Raw genomic sequence first — 24,078 nt, 5'->3', positions numbered from 1 at the left:
GGTATAAGCCTCGTATACGTCACTTTCCTGGTCTTAGACAATTCACGTTGGAGCTGTGAATAAAGCCAATTAGGCTTCACTGTGCACAAAAGAAGACAGAAATGGCATGGACATATGGTGCTGCCTGGGCAATTAGTATCTGTAAACGTGGATCAGACATTAAGAAGATGAGAAGGAGGGGGAAAGAAAAAAGCAAAACTGTGTTTGGTTTTTGGGTGTAACAGCTTGTGTTCTTAAAGTTAAAACCGGGACTGGGTTTTTACTTGGACTGACAATTGGCTTATTCTGTTTTTTTAAAATGAAGCAGTGAGAGCTGAGATATTTGCCAGCTACTTCTTCCCATCTACAATGTGAAATGTAAATGAGAGCATGCTAGCAGTAGAGACATTTGAGAGGAGGATTTTCTCTTTGAACATACGGCTCACTCAGTGAATTGCACTGTGACACTGAAAAATTGGGAATTTTGATTGATTGAATTTCTTCCGTTCCTTTTGCTGAAGTTCACATACAACTGTAAGAACTCAGAAAAGTAAAATGAATCTCTCTAAACTTGGAGAGGGAGCCTCGTGAATCTTACAAAGAAAACATCTTTTAAAAAATACCATTTTAATGGCTTACCTCTCACTCAGAGCTCTCTTGCACCCTTCCCCCTTTAGGCTATTTGGGTAGAGCCTTTGGAGGAGATGATTAAAAATTAATATTGGCTCAAGATTGACAGCAAACACTATTTGATGTGAGCCACAAAGAGGCTATGGGTTTGTGGGCAGCTTTCTGACGGTTTCACAGGCACCACAAACCCCAGTTTATTCTTCAGTGAGAGGGGTAGGGGTGATAGGATAAGATGGACAGGCTGAGGATTCGTGTGGAGCTCGCACTGCTCTATTCTGGTTATCTCCCTACAATATGCATGACAGCTTCTGTAGGACTACAGAGAGTCTGAGGAACAGACAGCTGAGAGAGGAGTCATACCAGTAGCTCCGTGTCCTCAGCCTCCACCTCTGCCACCGTGGGTAGTTTCCTAGTTTGGGTCCTGATGTAGCACCTCTGATGTTTGGCAAAGCGGATTCCAGTGATTCCCTTTGAAAAAAGAAAAAGAAATGAAGGGATACTCAGCAATTCAGACATATGTATCATTCATTAGCTTCCTGTGATGTGGATATCCCACAAGCACTGGGGCGATCGTTTTAAAACGCTCAGCTTTTTGCTGATAATCAAAGCTCTTAAAAAGTCAGAGAAGTTAAAACCTAATGAGTGAGAGGAGGTATGTTTTGATCTTTTTTTTTCCCTCCCCGTTTGGCATGGCATGAAGTTGATCGCTGCTTGGACCTTGCACCACCACGGCAAGCTGAATGGAAGTAAAAAAATAAAAAAATAAAAAAGGCAGGGTGCTCCACAGTGGCTGTTTAATACTTCATAGTAGGATATAACGCACAGGAGAGCCAAGTGACATTGTTGAGAATGAAGTGTTTTCTACAGAGAGTGCCCCCATTGAATTAGCCAGTCATAGGTCCCTGTCACTCTCTTAATCTGTGCACTCAAGTGTGGAGTCACTCTTCAGCTCCACTGATGATCCTCCACCATGTGGACTGTAGCTCTATTCATGCTGACACACAGAGCCTCAAAAGGCAAGAAAGATCAGTTAATTCTCTCTCGCTGCCATTCTATGTTAATCTAAGATATTCAACCAGAATAAGTCTGAAAGAATCTCAGCAGATCAGATTGTATCCAATTTATTTTCTGCCGCGTAGAGCTGCTCATTCAGCACACTGTATTAGTACAGACGGCAGGATCTACATCTGCCACGGCTGCTTTAAAATTGTATCAACTGAAAATTGTAAGAGTGGTACCATGAAAATGGACTTGATTCAATCTAAATTTAATTACAGTAACACGGTGATTGCTATGACATCTCCTTTGAATGGGTTAACTTGACCATGTGGGTGCTATTTCTACATTTTCTGTGGTGCTGTCAGTCTGAAAACCAGATACCAGCCGCACAGGACATGATACAAAGTGATGCCTGTCACAATCTACTGCATGTAATTTCATCTGTGCGGAAAAAGGATGGGACAATAATAGTCTCAAGCACAAAAGCATAATGTTTATGCCGGGCTTGATTGTGATGAGTCTCGGTTTAATTTGGGTCTACTGTATTGGTGAGCTGTAGCAGAAGAGGAGAGGGCAATGTTGTGATGAGATACAATGATTACTGAGGTTGGTCAACCAGAAAATGAAGAAAGACACATTAACACAGGGATGAGAAATGGAAAAGCGATGTCACTTTAACAGACCATGTTCAAATATCCACTTGGCGTAACTGTGTGGAAGATGCTCATCTGCATCTATTCAGGAGAATAAAGAACATGAAGGCGCATGCATCATTCAGCTCCTGTGAATAAAGAACTGAAGTGATGAGAGCATGTACTAGTTTGGTCGATGCCTTGATGCTATCACCTTCATTTTTTTTGTATCTCAGTCCGACAGCTCACGTTTGACACATTTATCACAGCAGCAGAACATAGCTGGACTTTCTCCCTGCAGATATATCTCCATATGGTGGTGGTGGTATCTTCAACTCCCACCTAGCCAGAGCCTGCAGGTGGATGCTGGGATGGTGGTTGTAGGACTGAAAGAGCAGCCAGCGATACTAATGCAAGGGCAGTAAGGCAAAGATGAATGGGAATTTTTTTTTGCATCTTAAATAGACAGCCAAATAGGGAAGGTGTGTTTGTTAGATGATTGTGGACTGTAAGGTGTGCTGCATCTGTAGCAGTGTAGCTTCTGTTGACGGCCTGAACTTCAGAGACTCACAGGTGTCGCTCACTTTGAGTGACATTTTTTACACATGAAATATCTAAAATCTGCAATACCAATATTGTTGACTTAAATGTCTATGTGAGAGCTATTTACCTGGAAAAGGTGGGAAAACGCTGGATTATAATTACAACAATTTAAGTGCAATAAATCTAACATATTATCTACTATCTACATGACTATCTCTTTAATATTAGGTATCCTATACTGTATCTGCAAAACTAAAAAACTCAAATGTTATGTTTTTCAACACTATAGGCTACTTATTTGCTGTTAGTAATGTTGATCATGGTAAAGCCCAAAATCCAAGCAGGATGTTAGGTTACCGTAGGCTATCCTCAACATCAGCTGTAGCTTTTCTGCAGTCATGGATTTCAAAAAAAGCTCCAAAGATTTAAGGATGGTTGAACGCCAGAGGGGATTTTTGTAGTGTCCGTATTATTTACTCTGAAATAGGATGCAGTAGAGTGTTGTACAGAAAAAAAGAAAGGTTAGATTTTTTTTCAAATTCCCCTTTGACCAACACATCCTTATGGCTAAAGGCTATCTGGAAGACAGACAGCACTGACTACATAGGATATAAAAAGTATAAACCTACAAAGCAACATTTGGTTGTAGTGACTGTCAAAGAAGAGCCCCTGAAGGCACACAGTGGGGTTAGATGTTGATATTTAGTTGAGTTTGAGACATAGCTCCAGTAAAGTTCTGTCAAAGCCAGCGACCAATGCCAACTTCACTTTGATGTGAAATACTGATGACAGCTGATGTTGATAGTTTGTTGTTTTAAGTTGTGTTTTAAGTCACCAAAATCCAACATCTTCCAAATGTCTTATAGCAATGCCATCTTCACATAGGCCTACAGTGTCAACAACGAAAAACGCGACATCTGCACATTATGTCAAGTAGCCAATGATGAATGAAGAAAATAAAATCACAGGGGATAAAAATTAAACATTAAAATGACAATACAACCATGAGAAGCTTTAAAGGGACAATGAAGAGTTTTGGAAAAGCGAAGCGTTTTCACATTACATTTATAAGCCTCCGCGCGCACCGTAAAATTCTTGGACCGGCGCAAGACGGACTCATGTTTTCATTTATCAAGAATTAAAGTCAGAGGTTCAAAGACGATCACATACCGTCGTAGTTCCGACCATAAACGGCGATTCAGCGACGTTATTCTCATGACTCGCCACGAAACCGAAAGTAAAGAAACGCTGGTCGGCTCGACCAGCATTTCCGCCACCACTAATAATAACAAAATAACGATAGAGACAAAACGATATATTTATCGAAAATGGGCCCATTAACAAGTGTGGGTAGTGTAGATTCATCCACATTAACGTGAGACTTTTAAATAACCAAATAGAAACTCCTCGTTGTCCCTTTAAAAGTAATCAATACAATCTTTAAATCAATCATAGAACAAACAGGGATGTTTGTTTAAATGTGTTTGTATTTCTTGGCACCGGTTAAAAGCCTATAGCTGAGTTCTGTAGGGCTTTTTCGTTGATACACAAAAAAAGACTGTTACAGTAATCAAGGCGTGAGATCGAGGATATGAAAGAATGTACTGATTTTAGCATTTCTAGAATTTAAAATGAATCGTAGGGTATTTTAGCGATATTTCTGAGATGGTAAAAGCAAGATTGGACAAGCAGGCCTAATGTGTTTGATATATTTTGCAACCAGCTAGCAGTAAATGGCACGATTTGTTGTATAAGACTTGGGGTGTGGGCAATAAAAACAATTTCTGTTTTAACCGAAAATGTCAGTCTACTAAGATATTTAATTTTTTTTTGGTAATGGCCTTGAGGCTAGCCCTTTCTTGCCTCTTTGTTTTGACTGGCTTTCTCATTGTTTGGGAATTGATGACTGGACCTGTGACCATGACAGGTATACAGCACCCCCGAGCAGGCTTAGCTGGGAGGCTCTAAACTTTCTAAAGCATCTCTCAGGCTCTTCCCTAAACTGCTCACCGGCCTTGTCTTTTGTCAACAACCTGACGTGCACACAACCTGACAGTCCATCCTATTCCTCCTTTATTTATTAATAAGCACAGATTATGTACGGGCTTCCTCTCTGAGCTAGGTTGTAACATTTTAAAAAGTTAACTTATTTTTGGTAGCTTGGCACAGTTTTTTTTTTTTTTATCTTCCAGATTTTAACAGATTTGCTCAAGGATAACTAGCCGAAATGGATAGACAGAAAAAGGAATTTTGTATCTTACTGACTAAAAAGATCAGAGAAAGTTGTATATTTACTTGATGATCCAAAATCCGGATGACTATGCTGCATGTTTTACTTCCTGTTCGCCTGAATCGCCTTCCTGGTAAATTGACCTACACTGGCAGTAGCACCGTGAATGCACCACCGAGACGTCAGGAGCTAGCTTAACAGTGAAAGTGCTCAAAACAAAGATACTATATTTACCGTATTTGCTCAAACTTCAAAAGAATAGGAAGAAAAAGAAAAGAAAATACACGGTGACGGAAAAAGGGACATGCCAACGACAGCCTCGTGACCGGTCGGAAAGGACGTTGATTGCTGGAGCCAAGAGGAACTGGTGGTGAAACGTGAGGAAGGTTGTAGCTGCCAGAGAGGATTTCTGTTGCTACCATGGAAACACCTCACCTGACAACAGTCACCAAGCAAATCTCAGGTACACAAATGAGGGAGGAGTGCCATTGATTCTCTGGTATGGACAGTGTGTGAGGATCTGAGTTTTTGTTTTATTGGGCTGAATTTACATGGCTGCTACCTTGGCCAGTCTCCCTTTCTGGTCGCAATGGGATTTCCTGGTAAATAAAAGGTTTTTTAAAACAGAAGAAGCACCTGCTCAAGCCAAGAGTTTAACGTTACTAGCCCATATTTGATTAAAAAAATAAAAATAAAAATAAAAGAAAGAAAGAAAGGGGACATTGCAATTCATTACACAGTACATTATTTCTTGAGATCTGGTTTTAGCCACACTGAAAAGCCAGTAGCCGAGCTAGCTAAGTTTTGTTTAACATGCTAATCCACTGCTAACTCACTCCTGCTGTGACACTGATTTGAGCCCATCATGCTGCACTGACAATGCTGAGCAGAGGGATTTGTTGCTGGGCTGTTGTGCAGAGCTTTCAGCTGTGATGATGGGTTTTCTCATGTCTGGCTACTCAGGGTTTGTGTTATCAAACAAAACATCATAGCAATGACTGACTCGTTGCAAGAGCTGGATTTACTAATGTTGTTGCATCCTTCTGGACTTTGCTTTATCCTCTTTCATGTCTGGATTTATTGCCTAAATTAATAACATCAGACCAGACACCCTGTCTACAAAGCTGCATTTTTGATCATACCTGTCACTTTGTGGCTTGTTGCTGTTGGTATTTTCTTTCAGGCTAAAATATCATGGATGAAATCTTACTTGACAGCCAAATGCTGAAGTTTGAATCCAATACTCTGCTTGGTCTGTTCACAATATTTTGTCGGATGACTAATTAAAGACTAAATTGTCAAGTTAGGCCACACTGTTTTTTGTCTTAATTTGTTTATTAAAGCAGAAGTAAGTGGAATGTTTGTGTTAATATAAGTCTTAAATAGTTATATCTTCCGACGGCAATCACTTACATGAGTGTTGGGTCTGAAACACGGGTCTGTCAGTCACTCTGCTCTGCTGTAAGCCGAGGAGAAAACTTTCCTTGTATCCTACAACCTTTATCCAATGAGGAGAGAGAACGGCATAAAGGGGCGGTCCTCTCTGTGTGTGCAGCCAAGGGATGCGTGCATATGGTGACGTAGGGACGAGGGCGGGGACTGCTAACTCCATCGGCTGACAAGAAGCCAAAACAACCGGATCGCTTACTTCTGCTTTAACTAAAGATAAAAGGAAGGGGTTATATGACTGAAAATAACAAGACATTTGATCTCACAACTTAGACTTGTATAAGACTAATGATATTGTGAGATTTTAAAGGTTATAGCTACAACTTTTTCATCAAAACGATTAATTTTTCAAAAATAATAGCCTACATCTACAGAATGTCTAGATGGGTGCAATTAAAAGTATTAATTTTACAGATTTAGCATTTAGCGGTTAGCATTGGCTTAGCTTTAGCTACTAGTCGCTCCCTATAGGCGTAACCAGTAGCCTACAATTGAAGGTTGGAGGGAGAGCAGGCGAGTGTGAGTGCGACACTTACTGTACTGGCTGGGAGGAATTAAACTTGGAGCTAACACCTTTAAAATGTCCAAAAAGTCATATGATAAATGCCAATAGGTTTTGTCAAGTTGAGGTTACTACTCTGGATAATCTATGTGGTTAATATAGTTGGAAAATTGTGAGAAATTAAGGAAAAACATTACATTGTACACAATTTTTTGCTTATTACAGACTGACTACATTCACCTGCAGATTCTTCCAGCTACTTGTTTATGGACGTTTGGTCCCACAATCCAAAAAGTGAGATGCCATTTGAAGGTAAGTAGCTAAAGACTGAGAACTGCTGCATAATGCTCTTAACCATGACTGAATCAGCTATAGCCAGGAATACCTGTAATGAGAGTCTGGCAGAAACAGGGGGAAGTCATGGGTTTAGTAGCTTGTCCAGTTGGCCTGTTTTGTTTTCACTGCTGTTTACACAAGTTGGCACGGTAATGCAGTGGTAAGCTGACAGCAAGAAGCTCTGGCTCTGGGTCCACTGGTTTTCTCCCATAGCTCCACTGAGTAGGAGGATGACCAAGAGTTGTCTGGTTAGTGCACACCACTAACACATCATGTCACAGCGGTGACATAGGGACGATTTGACCGCACATTAAGCTCAGATGATTTCACTTAAAACCGACGGTTCAGCCACACTAAAGAATGACTGAGTGTGGTCAAAACTAAATGGGAAGTGTGGTCATAACGGTTACACAAACCATTAACAAGAGGCTTACAGCTGTGCAGTCTGGATATGTTCACAAGGACTCAGGACAGCACATACCTCAGTGGTTTACATACAGACAAGTTGACCCCACAGTAGGTCAGTGGGTCTGCAATGATGCTGCCCTAAATTGCATACTGCTGTAATGTGAAACACTGGAATAGGAGATTACCAATAAAAATAAATGAATAAATAACAAACTGGCATGCAAATAGCACAGTTTCTGTCTCTGTAGTGGCACAGCCATGGTGATTCACTTAGTTTAAAGCCATTATGGATGAAATGGTAAAGTAAGGCACCCCTTAGTTGTTCTACAAAAAAGATACGTCTCAAAAAGATAACTCTACTACCGATGTAGCTGATGGAAATACAACACCATCTGGTGATGAGTTTACGTACTCTCTAAAGACATATTGTTTTTCTTTTTTATGCTAGACTGTCCATGTTGTTTGTACCAAGTCACAGTAAAAATGAGCATTTTAGCAAAGGGTTTACTGATAGGAAATCCTTATCTAAAACGTATCAGTTGCTATAGTTTTGGTTGCTTCACCCCCAATTGTTATCTAGTTTTGTAGCTCTCCTTGGTTGAACACTTAAAAATAAGCATTAATTTGTGTGGTAACACACGCACAGTTTGTAATTTTACTGAAGCAAAAATTCAGAACAAGGTTAAGGCCAATTTTCCCATGTGTCTTTGTTTTAATGTAAAAATGATTCTGTTTTTTCTCTCTCAGGATGTCTCTTTCCCCATTTCATTCCTGTCTCTCCCATTAAAATGAGTCTGGAATTGGCCAGGAACAATAGTGAGTGGATTTCGCCTGTGGTCCACAGTTCTGGTGGTATAATCCCCTCATTTTCCATTCCTCACACACCCCTCAGGCTTGATGGAGATTGTTTTTGAGGTGGCTTTGGTCCCTTTAATGACATGCAATATTCCCATTTTTGCATTAAACAAAATCAATTCTAACATCAGAGCAGAGGCCACCACTTCATATAACCCTGTTGTAAGTTTAGTGTGAATTTCCCTGCTTTCTTTTTTTGTCATCAAAGTATTTAATTACTCTGCTCACTTGCTTGTTTCGTCGTCTACCTCAGTGGGACAGCACACTGAATCAAAGAAAATCTCATCAGGGGATGTACTTCACTAACAGGAAGTGGAAAGAGCAACAGGCGCATGTGTTTATGCATGTGTGTGTGGGCTGATCTGTGAGCTGATAAGGAGTCATGCACACATATTGGACTTGTTGAGGGAAAGAGAGAGAGAGAGAGAAATAGAGTGATTGCAGAGGTTAAGGTTTCCCGGCGCTGTGCTGGTTTTCCATCATATAGCCATTTTAGATTCACAAAGACCATTGTAGCAAAAACAATAACAACTCAATGCAGGTTTTTGTTTGGGATGAAGTGTATCCTGTAATGTTCAGCCTTGCAACCAAACATTTCACAGTAAATAATGGTTTGAGAGTAAGAGCATTCATTACCCAGTCAGGCAGAACGCACCCTTCTCTGAGGTGCAGCATGTGTAACCTCCTGCACACTCGAGCAGGATTTAGGAATGAAAGGTAAGTTAATGAGTTCTGCTGGAGACAAAATTACAGTTGAAAAAAGGTGTAGGAAACAAATAGAGATGGGCTTCTTAATGGTGTTTGTCTCTGTATTGTGAGGAAGTTTCTGTATGGAATTAACAGTCTTTTACCAGCCCCTCTCTCTGTGGTGCTGTGTGCACTTAAAACACACTAAAGTATAGTTGCCGCTTTTGCATCAATTACTGGTAGTGTGTGCATGCACGATATTCTTTAAAAGTGTATTCCTGACCTCTGTGTACTCTTTACTTGAAATAATTTCCTTTATTTTGTTTTTTAAATGTGTCAAAGGTTTGTCACACCATTTTTTAGTAAGAGTGACAAGGGAGGGGAAAATGCTGCTGAAAAAGAATATAATATCTCAACAAAGGATTGATGTTGTCAGCTCAGCCTTTTCTCACCAAATGGTGTATGAATAACACACCAATTTCTTTAGTCATTTCATGTCTTGTGCTCTTTTTGCTTTTTGCATGTCATTTCACGGCAAGCCATTTCTTCTACTGACTAACCCCAAACCCAACCAAAACACTCACCTTATGACAATAAATGACATGCAGGATGGAGTGGCTTTAAATGAAATGCAAAAAACTTAAAATGTGTAGACATGACGCACAAAACGTCCATGGAAAGTGGTGCGCTATTTATACATCATCTCATGTATCACCTAGGTCATCAGCTTCTTTGAAAAGGGCACGATGTGAACATCCTCATCCTTTTCAAAATAAAGTCGAGGCACAATTACAGCCCCAGTTTTTCAGCAGAAGAAGAATAGCTCACACCTTGTAGTTATACTTACATTTTTGAAGTCGTGCACCTCAAGTACCTCCTCACTCCCGTTTCCCATTCTGAAGATCTCAATGCGCTGACCTGGGTCAATCTCCAACATCCCTTCTGTCTCTTCGCCATCCAACACAGCTTTGTATGGGTGGTCATACACCTGCAATGACACAAACAACCATTTGGTAGCATTACTAATGCGGCATGTCACACGCCTTCATCTATTGTTGGCCATGTTGTTATTCTGCTCCATAGAAATGTAATTATCTGTAGAAACAAAACACTCAGACCAATTTATAAATTTCTCAAACTTCAACATCTAAGAGCTCTGAGCTGAACAAAAGATTACCCCTGTGAATCGCTGCCCACATTTCAGATTGTTTCAGCTATTCAAACAAGTCGGTCGTTGTTCTCATTGACAGCTGTTCCCCTGGTTGGAAAAACAATTGTTTGTGTGCTGGATTAAGACTCCAGACATCATCTTCCTGTGACAGAGTTTAAAAAAAAAAAAAAGAAAGCTACATCCGTGAAACAGTGACAGAAAAATGTCACAAAAATTACAAGTGTAAATGATAATGACACAGCTGTACAGGTTGGTGGAAATAAACTAATGAAATAACAATCCCTACATCAGCAACCGCCATTTTTTTAGTCATGGTAAGTCAAGTTAATCGTTTCTGGCAAACTTTGCCACAGCTTTACTGAAAATGATGATGATTGGACTGATGTGCCACTTGCCTCTGAAAACACAAAATAAACAGCAAACAGCTGACACAATGTCAGAATGAAAAATGCAGCGTAACAGAATGGAAATTCAATCTGAATAGGCTTGCATGAGATAGGAAACAAAAATTGTGCTCAGGAGTTTAATATGTCTGCTTTGTACTTCTTATGAAAATTTATAAAATGTTAAACCTGCATTCATTAAGGTTTTTTGGCTACTTGCAGGCAGTACAAGTTGTTTTTGTATGGAGAACATGGTAGCAGTCAGTTGTTTATTAATACACCCTGAGCAGACAAGAGATACACCAGCACTGGGAATCATGCTTCTGGCCACCAAATGAATTTAAGTCCAATATTCACTGTCCCTCTGGAGCTGCCTGAGGGAAATATCTGGTTCTTTCAATGCTCTACTATGTTCATCTGCAAGTTGCTAACTTTGTCTGCCATTTAATGCCGAGCAGGTGGTGTACAGTAGATTTTCTTTTCCACTGAATACACTGTAGCCTCCCGCTGCACCTGGTGAGAGCAAATTCAAGAGAAATTGTAGATTGTAAAATCTAAACCGAGATCCCCTGCTAGAGCTGAGGGAGACTGCAGAGCTGGATGATAATTCTCTCCAGGTGCATCACTAAGAGCAACCTTTTTCAAATCAGACCCATTGTTTAAATTATTGGCTGTAAAAGTTGGGTATTTTCTTTGAAGGATCCTAATCAGACCTGTGTGAGAACACTCTGATTAATATTTTTGTTTTCTACACACAAAGTGAAAAGAATTGTTTGCATAATCGTTAAGATCGTTTCCATTTATCTGTATAAAAACAGCTGGATAAAAGATACAGATATGTCATATTTTCGTCACTATTTCCTCGTCGTTTTGCACCGTTTGAAATTTGACTTGTGCTCTTTAGTTGATCCATCACGTTGCCCCCCTCCCCTTCTGTTATGGTTTAATGGTGCATGAGAGGAGTGCCACACCACAAACTGTTTTTCTTGATGAGCTTAATTTCTAATATTCGACCACCACATTTCAAAGTGCATCTGTTGACATTAGCATTGTGGATTTTGATGCAAAGCCTAAAGGAAAACAGAAATGCGTTTTTTGCAATCGTTAATCACAATTTTTGTATGGCAATTGCTTGTCAACTAAGATTTCATGATTGTGACAGCTCTACTCATTGAAAAATCTGGATCAGGCTTTATGTCCCGCCCACCACTTCCCTAGTCAAATCCAGACTCGGATGAGGAGGACTTAAACAAAATCAGTGACGACCAGACATGTTTGTGCATAGTTAGTTTATTTTATTAGTTCATGCAGTTTCTTAGCTCAAAACTGGAAACAACTGCCACAGTGCTAGATTAGTGATTTTGTTCTGTAGATATGTATGTAAATGAATCTCTGGCTGTCTGGATCCTAAGTATGAGGCTGTCTTTGGTCTTAAGCAGCTCTGGGGTGGACACATGCAGCCATGACATTGAATATTTATTTTGCTTGCCTATTATTATATAAATAACATAATTTGAACATGTTAATTTTTATGGGAAGGGGTCTTTAATTCCTTATAGCATAGCTGCTAATACCAGTTAATTCCAAGATGACTTAGCTTTTTAAAATGCTGGGCTCATAAACAAACATCACTAGTGACGACCACTTATGATAATGTGTTGAGAAGCGATAAGTTTAAATACGAAAATGTATTGATAGAATTTTGCCAGAAGAGGTAAATAAAATAAAGACCTTTTGAGTCTCCAGTATGGGTAAAGCCTTTTCTTCACTATTGCCTTAAAGCGGTGTTGTTTATCACAACTGCTTGCTCATGTACTGTTCTTGGACACGCATGGATAGCTCTTAAAATTCCCTGTCTGAAAAACGATTCATGCCCACCAGCTGAAAATATGCTATTAATATTTATGTGAGGGTTGTGTTATGATGAGAAATATATTGCTGAGTTCATCTTCATCTGTCTCAGTGCCAAATCAGAGCCTCGCCAATGAGACGCATGATTAATGAATACACTCAGATGGGAGTCCATCAGGATTTATATCCCTCATCAGAAACATCTGAATGTCCTCTAATGCTCTAACACAAAATTAGCGTTTGCTTTAAACTCTTTTACAACATGTTAAGCATTTACCATGTGTTGTGTCTGCTATCTTTATATACAGGATCTGGAACATTAAAATACACTGCATCACATGTAGCAATGACTTTTCTTTCTGTGGTGGGAGAACAGAGTGATAATGATCAAATGGGATATAATTCTTAATAGAAGATCACTGTTAGAATGGCACTAGCCTATAAATCTCCATTAACATGGGTCACAGTGGCCATGGCTCCAAAGAGAAGTAGAACTTAAAATTGTCAGGAGAAGCCAAATTAAGATGGGCTTGAAATTTAAGTGTCAATTGAGCAGTTATGGATAAAATTGGGGCTATTAAACAGTCTGAAAGTCTGTGTGGTGAATTAAAGTTCTATTTGGGCATATCTTTTATATTAACATAAAGGTGGAATGGGGGAATAGATTCTGGAGGCTTATTGATTTATACTAAAATAGTGAATTACATTTTCAGCAGGCTATCACTTTTGATGAAAATCCAGCAGTGAGAATCTCCCCACCACACCAGGTTGAAATAGATAATAATGTATTACAACAGTTTGACTTCAACTGGTTCAATATCCAAAGCTGCTGCTGTGCAACATAATTGGCATTCTGAAAATAGAAATGAATAGCCTCTGTATGGCCCCTTTTGATACTTATAGATGCGTCAGTACATTGGGGAAACTTGCAGTGTGGTTTATGCTGCAGGAGGGGGAGGGTTTTGGAACACAACACAGTATTTTGGCCCATTGTAGCGGCAGCAATCGCTGTAATTTCTTTTTGTGCTGATTCTCATTATGTTTCGTCCTGCATTTGTTTAAAGGTATAGATGAGGTGAGATTTAAGCACTTGTTTTGTAATGTACTCATCTTTGTTCTTTTTCTTAATATTGATTAAGGGGAACTTTCCCCTGGCTACAAAAAAAGTTAAAGCTGTGAAAGTTAATGGGCTTCCCCTATGACACCGAACCAGCAGATAAAAGGCCAGCGCATAAGAGAGGCTCCAATTTATGTTACACACACTTTCAAGGGCTCTGAAAGGCTACTGTGTGACCACCTCGGTTATAAGGACTTTTAATACGTTTGAAACTTTAAACAATTATACCACTGTGACATCACAGCTGCAGTAGACACTTTTTATTTATTAAGTAATAGTTTCAAAATAATCTTAAGTAACTATAATTATGATGACCGTGTGTCATAGACTGGAGCGAGGTGTTGATTTAAGAAATTATTTTATGTATTATGCTGCATTTATTGTAGGTGTTGCTCTTTCCACAGAGTTCCAGTTGCCAGTGACCCTGGAGAGAGGTTTTGTCCTTGTGGCTGTGATCTAAAGACTGAAATCAGATATTTTCTGAATTGTGGCGCAACAGAGGCATAATAAGGTCAGTCTTCCTTCTACATTCCTGCTCGCTTACATATTTTGGGCAACTTAATTGCAATGGTTGGTGGCCATCAACTCTTAAATGTAAGTGCAAAGCAAATGACAAATTTACCTTTAGGCTACCATCCATGCAATTCTATGGAGTTTTTATGGTATCGTAATCTTCGACAAAAGAAAATGCAGTCTACTTGGCAGTTATCCTTGACTCCTTTGGTGATTGAAGGCTTGAGCTTTCAAGAAAGAGTTAGGATCGACAGGCTTTTCATACATGAATCCCCTTATGTTTTCTTTTTTCTTCTCCTGTGGGTCATTGTGATTCTTTGTATGCTGGTTGAAGACCAGTGTTGCATGCTTATGTCTATTTTGTCTCTTGATGGGGAATGAAGTGAGCTTGAGCTTGCTGATCACCCTCATTTCCCCTTTGCCCGTCTGTAGTTGAACGTCACACCACACTTTGTTTACCAGCTCCTCTGGACTGTTGAGATCCAACGCCTTTGTTGTGGCTTTGAAGTCATCTTCTGATGGTGATACACAATGACTGTTGTGTGGAGTCTTTTCTTTCTAAGGGATTTCACAATGCCTATAAGAGTACATTGTTCATTGCACCATTAGGCATTGTAGTGTATTTCTGACCATCTCATGAATGCAAGTCCAATATTTATCCTCCTTTTTCAATTTGTCATTGGTGGAAACTCTTGAGGGAAATGTGTGGTTGGTTCTTAATAGCTTAAAGCAGCTAGTGCTTAACCTTGCTTGTTTGCTATTTGGTGATGAACAAGTCGAGTACTGTGGGTTCAGCAGAGCTCTTTGCTTTTTTTTTTTTTTGCTTTGTTCATAAAACCAAAAATAATGAGCTTAAATATGCTAAAAAACTCCACAGAGGGGAACTACAGACTCAGGTGAGCTCCTAATATTTACACACATTTATAAAACATACATTTTTCCATGGCCAATGTAAAAAATAGTGATTACTTTGCTTATTTGAGTAAAAACATGTACTTAGAATTTACTGTAACATTACATTGTTTTTCTGGAACAGTTTCATTTAAAAACGTTATCCCTATAACGTCCTCTCTTTGCCTCTTCTCCAATAACCACTATTTCAGAAGAAGCTGTCTTTGTTTGGGCACCTGGCCATTCTTTGAAAACCTGCACAGCTCTGAAATCACATTTCATGATTTTTGGGATTTGACATTTTTCGAAATTCACAAGAGTTTCTTGTCAACATGTGAAGTTTCCTACTGCGGCTGTAAGCAGTGGTCTGTAATCTGAAGTTCAGCACTGACTCCCTGTTGTCTCACTATCTTAACAACTTGTAACAGCGTTGAGGTGCCAAAACAACCCCCAGGAATAAAAGCAGTTTGTTTTTAAGAAAGCAAAACATTAACAAAAATATAATGACATCTTCTGGATGTTAGCTTATTGTTATTTTTAACAGTTTATTTGAACACTTAAAGGTTATGTAACCTAGCGCCGTGAAATGCACATTGATTGCCAAAGAAACACTACTGCGAACCAGACCTTGTTATTTATTTGAAAAACTGCCTTCCACTATGTCCAATATATCCCTCTGGAACAGTTGGTCTTTTCTCACATCATAAGAAGCCTCAGACTGTTGTACAGTGTTAGATAAAGAATTCAGATCTCCACAGCTAGAAAAACATTCAAGCTCAGGAGTGAGGCGATCTGTGCGGAAGCCTTCACAGACAATGCCTTGTTTATTTCCTCTGTTCAAGGTTTCTGTCTGAAGTGGTTCTTAACAACCTCCACCTAGATGGTTTCAAACACAGACTCCCGGTGTGAATGAGAAGCGGCAGGCACAGCTAAGGCTGCAGGTTGTTTGTGTGTAGGTTCTGGCGTGGCACCCGAGGACATTAAGCAAAGGTCACATAGATGTTGTTACAGGTGAGTGGGTCGCAGTTGGCTGTGTGTGTGTGTGTGTGTGTATTCTCGTGCGGAGAGAAAGAATGTGTGCAAATGTGCATCTATGGGGGAGGTGGCCGTGGGAATGAGAGAGATGAGTTGATGACAATATGTCCTCTTAGTTGTCCTTGAGGGTGAGAAGATGGAGGCTCCAGCCAGGCGGAACTGGATGCCTGTCACTCACGGCGGGGTGGTGATGGCAGTGGAGGTGGTGGTGGCGGTGGTGGTGGTGGTGGGGGGCAGGCGGGCAGGGTGGGAGGCGGTGGTGGGGATGGAAAGGTGGCGTGAGGGCTGCGCGGTGCAACGGGCCTCCCGGGAGCCATAGGGATCTGTGTGATCTGTGTGCCCACCTCGATAGATCGAGGTGGGCAGTGGCGTAGACAGTCACACCAGTACACGGTGTCCTTTGGGTGCTAGTCCTTTTAAAGTCCTCACAGACGTGTCAAAAACAAGCTGTGTGTTATGGCATGTTCATATGATAGAGCTTATGTCAGATATACAGTATCAGCGAGCATGCATTATGGGTAGAGAGCAACAGAACAGCTAATGATAATGTCACGATTACTTGTTTTCACAATTAATCGCGGTATTAAACGTCACGATTAATTAATCAATCGTAAAGATTCATAAATACCGTCACTTTCCAAAAAAGATTATGTTGGAACCATATCGGCAGATCAGCACCAAAGTAAAGGTCAATGCACAGCCACAGATACCGGTCCATTCACCTAACGTAATATTGAATTGGTGGGAATTTAAATTTTAGTGTGTCATTTGTAATAAAAAATAATGTTAAACATTTGGTATACAGTAGATGACAATTAATGACTTGAATATTTAATAATTGGTCCTATATTAATAGATATCTAAATATTTTAAGTATATTTTTGGGGGCTTTTTCGCCTTTAATGGACAGGACAGTTCAGAGAGAGAGAGAGATAATTAATGCATAATAATCGTGATAATCGTAACACCGTGATTATTTCTCTGCCAATAATCGTACAGAGAAAATCTATAATTGTGACATAATCACTAGTAATATCTATTCTGTGCTATTGTATAGCCCTACAGCAGTGATATGCAGATTGTATATCATTGAAGTATCACAGATATATCCATCACAGTCAATACTGAAATACCGATACTTCTGATTCCAAATGTTACTGTTCTAGGATTGATCCTTATGTTTAAAAAAAATAATACTTTAACTCGATTATCATCAGCAGGGACAGAGTAGAAAGTAATAAATCTATCACTGAGATATAGTCTAAATAATGCCTGAATGATAGGAATTTACTGCCTGTCATATTTATAAGAACGCAAACAAAATCGTTTGTGGAATTTCTTCGGAGAACGGACTTCTTAGAAGTTTGTGATGTGTGATGGAAGACTGTGAGGCGCCACGGCAACATTGTCAAACACCTGAGATGTAATCACAGGACACAGTATAATGAGCTTGTGCAGCAGTGGTCTTGAAGAAAAGGAGAAGAGAGTTGCTGCTGGGGGGCTGGACAGACTTCAATGACTGAGTCCTTTGGCAGAGACTGGCATTATTCAGGCACAGACGCTATTGGCCACATTGATCATTGTAATTCACATCTGTCCAGGCTTCAGTTAGTGTGTTAATGTTCAAACAATGGGACTTCTCCTCATTCTTAAAACCATGGAAAGCCCTATATATAAAAATATATGCTAGCCAAATAAATAAATAAATGTGGTCATGAGGTAACTGATGAAAATGAAAAGAGGCTGTAGGGCTACCACTTTCACAAATTCAACTCTATTTTTATTAATTATTAAAGAATAAGAAAGAGTACTCTGATTATTCTCTTACTTGAAATGGTTCTATCCTACCTACTATTTCCCTTCTGTGACTTATTGGAGCTTTTGCACAAAGTATCAGTGACATCAGCCTGAGTATTGCATGGCAAAGGAAGAATCACGAGCCCCTAAAGTCCTGTGGCTGAACGCACTTACGGCAGCAGTAATGTTCAAATCATCATACTGTATAGTTCTTTATGAAAGTAATTTGTGAGACAGGGTTGTCAAGGTTGAGCCTTCATTGAACTCCTCTAGTGAGCGCTTTAAAAACTTGAAGTCTATTGTTAGAGTTAAGAAAAGAAGGCATATATGGCTGTATTTGAACAACTGATGAAAACCACCATTTATCTGCTAAGAGAGACATGACGTTGCTTGTGTTTTTGTTTTGCATAAAAGATATTGTGATATTATAAGTTTGGGTGATGGATTGAGGATTTCTGACGTGTATGTTTACAATCATTTCCTGCTTAATAGTAGGTTGTAGGTTTAAGGACAGTCTGTCTTCTGAAGATGTTTTTTAAGTGTTACATTAGGAAAAATCACAGGTGTAGATTGTAAAATGAATGGTGGCTTCTTCAGTTTCAGGTGTTATTCATGCTGGCTTCCTGTCACATTGTTAAACTCATAATTGAGTTGTAGGAATATCACTCGTGTGGTGATAAAGACATTCACATATCCCACATAAATTGGTTCTTTTTACGACCAATTGGCCATAATTGATATGATAGAAACCACAGGGCTGTAATTTAAAATGTTGGTTGGACTGACCCATTTGTTTGCATCTAAATCACATTTCATCCCTCTGACTGGTTAACAGTGGGGGATTCCTGTTTGAGAGCTGCTTTAAATTGCCAGTCAATGGACCACATAACAACATTTGATTGGAAGATGCTGACATTTCTTTACAGTAAGAGTCTCAATATATGGAGATGTACTGACAATGAAACCGCAGATACTGTAGTCATGCTGTCAGGATGTTGAGTCACTCAGAAGTTCATGTCTCCAGCTCTTCTCTATTGTAATGTGCCAGCAGTAACATTGTTGTTTGTATATTGTAATGCGCAATTAGTGATGACTCCCCACATTTAAGGGGTTTGTTTTGCTGTCTTTTATACAGCTTTTATCTGTGACTCATGGCGCAGCATGTACGTCTTTTAAGTATATCTATTATAGCGTTATTACTTAGAGAGATTTTGCTGTGATTTCTTCCTCTAGCACAAGTGTCAAGTGTCTTGTAAATGAATTGCAGAACCAAAAAAAAAGAGAAAAATACCTCAGTAATGAGTTTTGTCTCCCAGGTATAAATGAAATCTTAGGAGTTCCTTTTTTAATTGAAGAGCTTAAACTCAGAACAGCTGGGCATGGAAAAGCAGAGCCAGTTGATCAACACAGCTACAGCTTTCCTGCCAGTAATGCAGGGGAAGCTCCCTCTCTCCCCCTCCCTTCCCCTCTCTGTCCCTTGTCTCTGCTGTTGGCTCCTTGTCCTCCAGCAGACTTATTTTGCAGAGCTCAAGTCTCTTCACATGGGCAGTCACATGAGAACTACTAATGTCTCCCAAGTACTCTGGTTGCGCTCTGGCTGGCAATGTTGTTTTTATTAGAGTTTCTCATTTTCTCAGGAGTAAAAATGGAACATCTCTGTTAGACACTTTGGAAATTGCCACTGCAGAGGTGTAACCTTTTACAAATAGAAGCAAACACAGTCTCTGCCAGAATAATTAATCTTTCCCCAGAATAATGACAATTAAAGACACACACACACACACACACACACACACACACACACACACGCACTTTTGTTTCCAAAGATTCTGCTGCCAGGTTTGTTTTCATTACCTGCAAATTTCCCGTGTAACTCAACACATGAAGCAGAGAGAAGAGCAGGAGCAGGTTCCTATGGAGATATTATTTGAAAATGATGATTCACAGTGGAATAATTATGGTAGGTATAGCTTTTCATACCACAGCGGTGCAGATGGGCCTCACACATGTCACGGACGGTATGGTATGCATATTTGTGGGTGCGCTTTTGCTCGCAAGGTGACTTTAGCAGATTTTATATAAAATCTGAGGAAGGTTAGGGAAAGGTAAAGAGAGGAATAGAGAGAGAGAGGGAGAGTGGGGGATCTGATTGTGTAGTGTCTTGAGACCACGGGGATTATGCTTGTGGACACTGGTTACCAAGCCTGTCAACTCCCAAGGCCTGGAGAATTCAGATAAATGAAGTAAGAATGGTCTCCGGCTGCCAAACACACGCAGTCTGCTGTTTGGTGATGCCTGCTGAATACAGGCAGCTCGTTCTGGACAGGCGCCAGCTGGGAAAATTCAATTTAGAAAATACTGGTCAGTCACTAATGCATCATCAACTTAGTCAGTACATGGTAAAATGAGCCCACTGGCAGTGCATGACATCAATCTCACTGAAGACAGCCTGACAGCACGCAGAATACAGCACTGTGCAACATGTTGCAACCAGTGGAAATACAGTATGTCGCTGTACATCAGACATATAATGATGACACTGCGTCTGTCTTGTTGTTTGTTTGTTTCAATGTCTATGACAATGAGGACATTTACATACATAGAATGATTTCAGTCGGCAAACTCTGCTACTAGATTTTCTCTAGTGTGTGTGTGTGTGTGTGTGGATACATAGCTGTCTTCCTGGAGTTTATTGCATTCAGTGTTGCTGTTTGTTATTCCTAAATATCCTGTTAAGCTCTGAATACAGCACAGTCATCAGTGGACCACTGCGTTGTGTTTACTGTTGCTGAAGAGGATTAAATCTTGTTCATGTGTTGTTTTTCAGTTTTTATGAATTTAGTTAGAAGAATTGCTTGTGTGCCAACAAACTATGATAATGTGAAGCTCAGCTGAAACCAACTCCTGGTCACAGAACAGTGACTTTCACTGGTTGTGAACCTCGGTCACAGCAAATAAAAACCCATGCTCAAAGTTGTCCACATTTTAAGAGTATTTATTTAATGTAATGCCCTACCGCTTTTATATTTAGTCACTAAAATAAGTATATCACAAGATCAAGAACCACTGAGTTTTCTTGGAAGGGAACTCAGGAGGAATTTCATCCTCCAAATATAAAGCCAAAGCATATAGCCCCGACTTTTGTCTGGAAGCCGTGTGCGTGTGCCCAGTCAGTGTGTAATGACAGGACGCAAACTCAGGCTCTAAATATAACCAGTTGTAAGGAACTTGAACATTTGTGCACTGTAATTAGCTGTGGTTTCGTTACATGTGGAGGTAAATAGCTGGATGCAAGTAATTAAGTATCAGTGCCCACGTTTGCCCTCTTTTATCCTCAGGAAGTTCTATCAATAGACTCAAGAAACACCAGTGGATGTTCTTACAAACATCTACTGACGATGGAGTGCTTACTACTCACTGACTGACTGAAAAAATAATGTAAACTTACTTTTGATAGCTGAATTTAATGGTGTTGTACACTTGAGTGTGAACTCCTACCTTTTGTGGTCTCTTTCTTTTTGTTGGAAGCCATTCAAAAATCACAATCTGAGTACGTGGTGTATGTAGCATTAAATGAAAAGCTAAAACTAGGTTGGCGTGGGGTTAAAGTGCTTTTGGGAATTCACCCAAGCAATTACTTAAAGCATCAATTTGATGTTAAAATGTTTTGCAGCTGCCAATGCCAGAGGCCAGTTTAAGAAAATGCTAAGGTCATTAGCCTTTCAAAGACTAAGCTAGAACATGTCAAGCTGCAAAAGCTTAATGCTTCCATCTTCCTAAACCACATTAACACTGTTAAAACAAACAGCTAACGGCAATGTACCTTCGTTCTGAGCCAATTTTTATTGTTTGATGGTGTATTTTTCTTTTTCAATAAAAAAAATAACTCGTGAAGACATTGATGGTCTGTCGTCGTCTCTCTCAGATAGTTCCAGCAAAGCTCGAGTGGAGTTTAATCACTGAGACACGTAACCACCTAAAACATTGGTCATAAAGGTCAGATTTAGGAGTCAGTCTAACAAGAGCAGAGAGCAAAATCTTCTTTCTAGCCTCACCATTTAGCGCCGGTGTTCAATAATCGCACAAATCCCCTGTGGTTGAAGAAAAGGTCTAAAAATCCCCCACTGACAGAAATATCAAAAGACCAGAATGTAATGTCGCCACAGGTTAAAGGAAAGTGCATTTACCAAAAAGTGAATTATGACATTTCACCACAGAAAACACCCCTGAAGTGCAAAAACACCACCAAACTGATGGTACTTAACAATGTAAGAGAAGGGTAGATATCTTTTTTTTTCCTTTCATGTGCAGCAGACTGGAAAACCATATTACTGAAAGTCTATCCTTGACAAAGAATTGTTTATTTGAGTGAACTCGATGTGAAAATACTCGAGCTGACATAGGTTTGACTCTTCTGCCCTGAGTCTCATATCCGACAGGTGTCATTTTTCTCTAAAGATTTCAAAGGTATAGTGCAGAACCTGGGGCATTATTTGCTTTCTCGCTTTCTTCTTTGCATTTAATACGGAGCAAAAGGTGAAGGACATTTAGCTCAGATAAGCTTAAAGACTGCAAAAAGTGCAAAAGGGTGAAAAAAAACTAGTTTGGGTCTCTCCAGAGTTTAAAATATATCTACTAGCACCAAACCCCCCAAATTAACTGGCTGTATGTCCTTTGTTGAAACCCTAGAAACAAACATCTAAGAATGATGATTTGTGTTTTTTAGCAACTCTGTTTTCTACAAATTCCTCATCCTCATTACGTTATAGAGAAAACACTAGCTGGTCACATAAAATGCATATTTGCTGCAACTGTTTAGTGATACTGTATTTATACAGGTTTACTTGCATGGAGTTGCAGTATTTGTTGGCTAATAATAGCCCAGAGCAGCAACTTCCCAGAGTCCTGACATGCTGGATAAACTGTTCATCAAAAACATCACTGGATGTAAGGGTCTGGTGTTGTCTGAAATCAAATGTGTTGTTCCAAACAGCCATCTTCAAAGGTGGAGTGACGAGCCAGTCGCCATAGAGACAGAGGAGACGTGATATTGCTTGAGAATAGGAATTTATACTAGGAACTGCACACATTTTCATACAGTCTCTCCTGGAAGATAACATTTCTCTCGGTAGTTCACATGAAAAGCGACTGAAAATAATTGTGTAAAGAATGCATAAAAAGACCTGGGGTTGGGAGCTGTGGACAGCAGCTGGCCAATCAGCTGCAGCGAATTTTGGCTTGTTGGTTTTGTTACATAAGTTACAGAGACGATCAGACACTTTGGAGGGAGTCAGTGTCCCCCCCCCCCTCCTTTGAGTATTAATGCTAAGATAAGCTTATTTCCTCCGAGCTCTAGTGTTGTAGTTAATGGAGAGACATACGAGTGTTATGAGTCGTCTCATTTAATTGTCAAAAATAAAGCGACTAAGCATATTTGCCAAAATGTCAAACTATTCCTTAAAGAGAAATACCATACACCCATGGAAAATACTTCCCTGACTGAACTGCTGAGTCAGATGTTTTTTGATGAGCTCTTCACAGGCTAAAAAAGTGAAGGGAAGAGGGAACAATACTTTAAAAAACAAAACAAAACAAACACAACAGAAGCCACAGTAACCAAAGGAAAGGGTTCTTCCTTGAGCACCTTTTTTGCGAGGAAAGATGCAGCACAGAGATAGCCGAGGCCTCGTGGAATATATGGAACATATTTTTGCAGTAACTGAAGTGGAATCTTGGCAGAAGTCTCGGGGAGTCGGGGTATCATACTTCTGCCGTTTTATTTTCATTGCTTAACTCAATTCATCGCCGAGCCTGTGAATCCTGAACGTAGCCCACCTCTCCCTATACTGTCAACCGACTCGTACCTGAAAGGGGTGTAATGACCCACTTTCTCTCCTTGTCCCCCGGCGACTCTGCTGCTTACCACGTTTGACCACCTTGCTGTGGTCAACTACCGTCTGCAGCTGCTGTTAATTTACAGGAGCACTGCGCACCCCCTTTTCCAGCTCTGAAGCATATATGACTAATCACACCAGTCATTTTAAACAACTTGAGCTCTTTCTGGCAATAA

General features: G+C 39.9%; 1 protein-coding gene across 2 annotated transcripts in view; it reads right to left on the bottom strand.

The window, feature by feature from the left end:
• tnmd (tenomodulin) overlaps positions 1-24,078 on the bottom strand; it is a 55,095-nt gene that overhangs the window by 13,141 nt on the left and 17,876 nt on the right. For both annotated transcript variants that reach the window (XM_085789388.1, XM_085789389.1), the window contains exons 3-4: positions 10,098-10,238; positions 970-1,077 (exon numbers count right to left, since the gene is read on the bottom strand). In XM_085789388.1, the coding sequence (XP_085645514.1) occupies positions 970-1,077; positions 10,098-10,238 (249 nt within the window). The remainder of the gene's footprint in view (positions 1-969; positions 1,078-10,097; positions 10,239-24,078) is intronic.

Source organism: Trachurus japonicus, chromosome 10, assembly GCF_045865225.1.
Source record: "Trachurus japonicus isolate A0001 chromosome 10, Traja_1.0".
NCBI lineage: Eukaryota > Metazoa > Chordata > Actinopteri > Carangiformes > Carangidae > Trachurus > Trachurus japonicus.
Note: the sequence above shows the minus strand (reverse complement) of the source record. Positions and strands in the feature narration are given on the sequence as shown.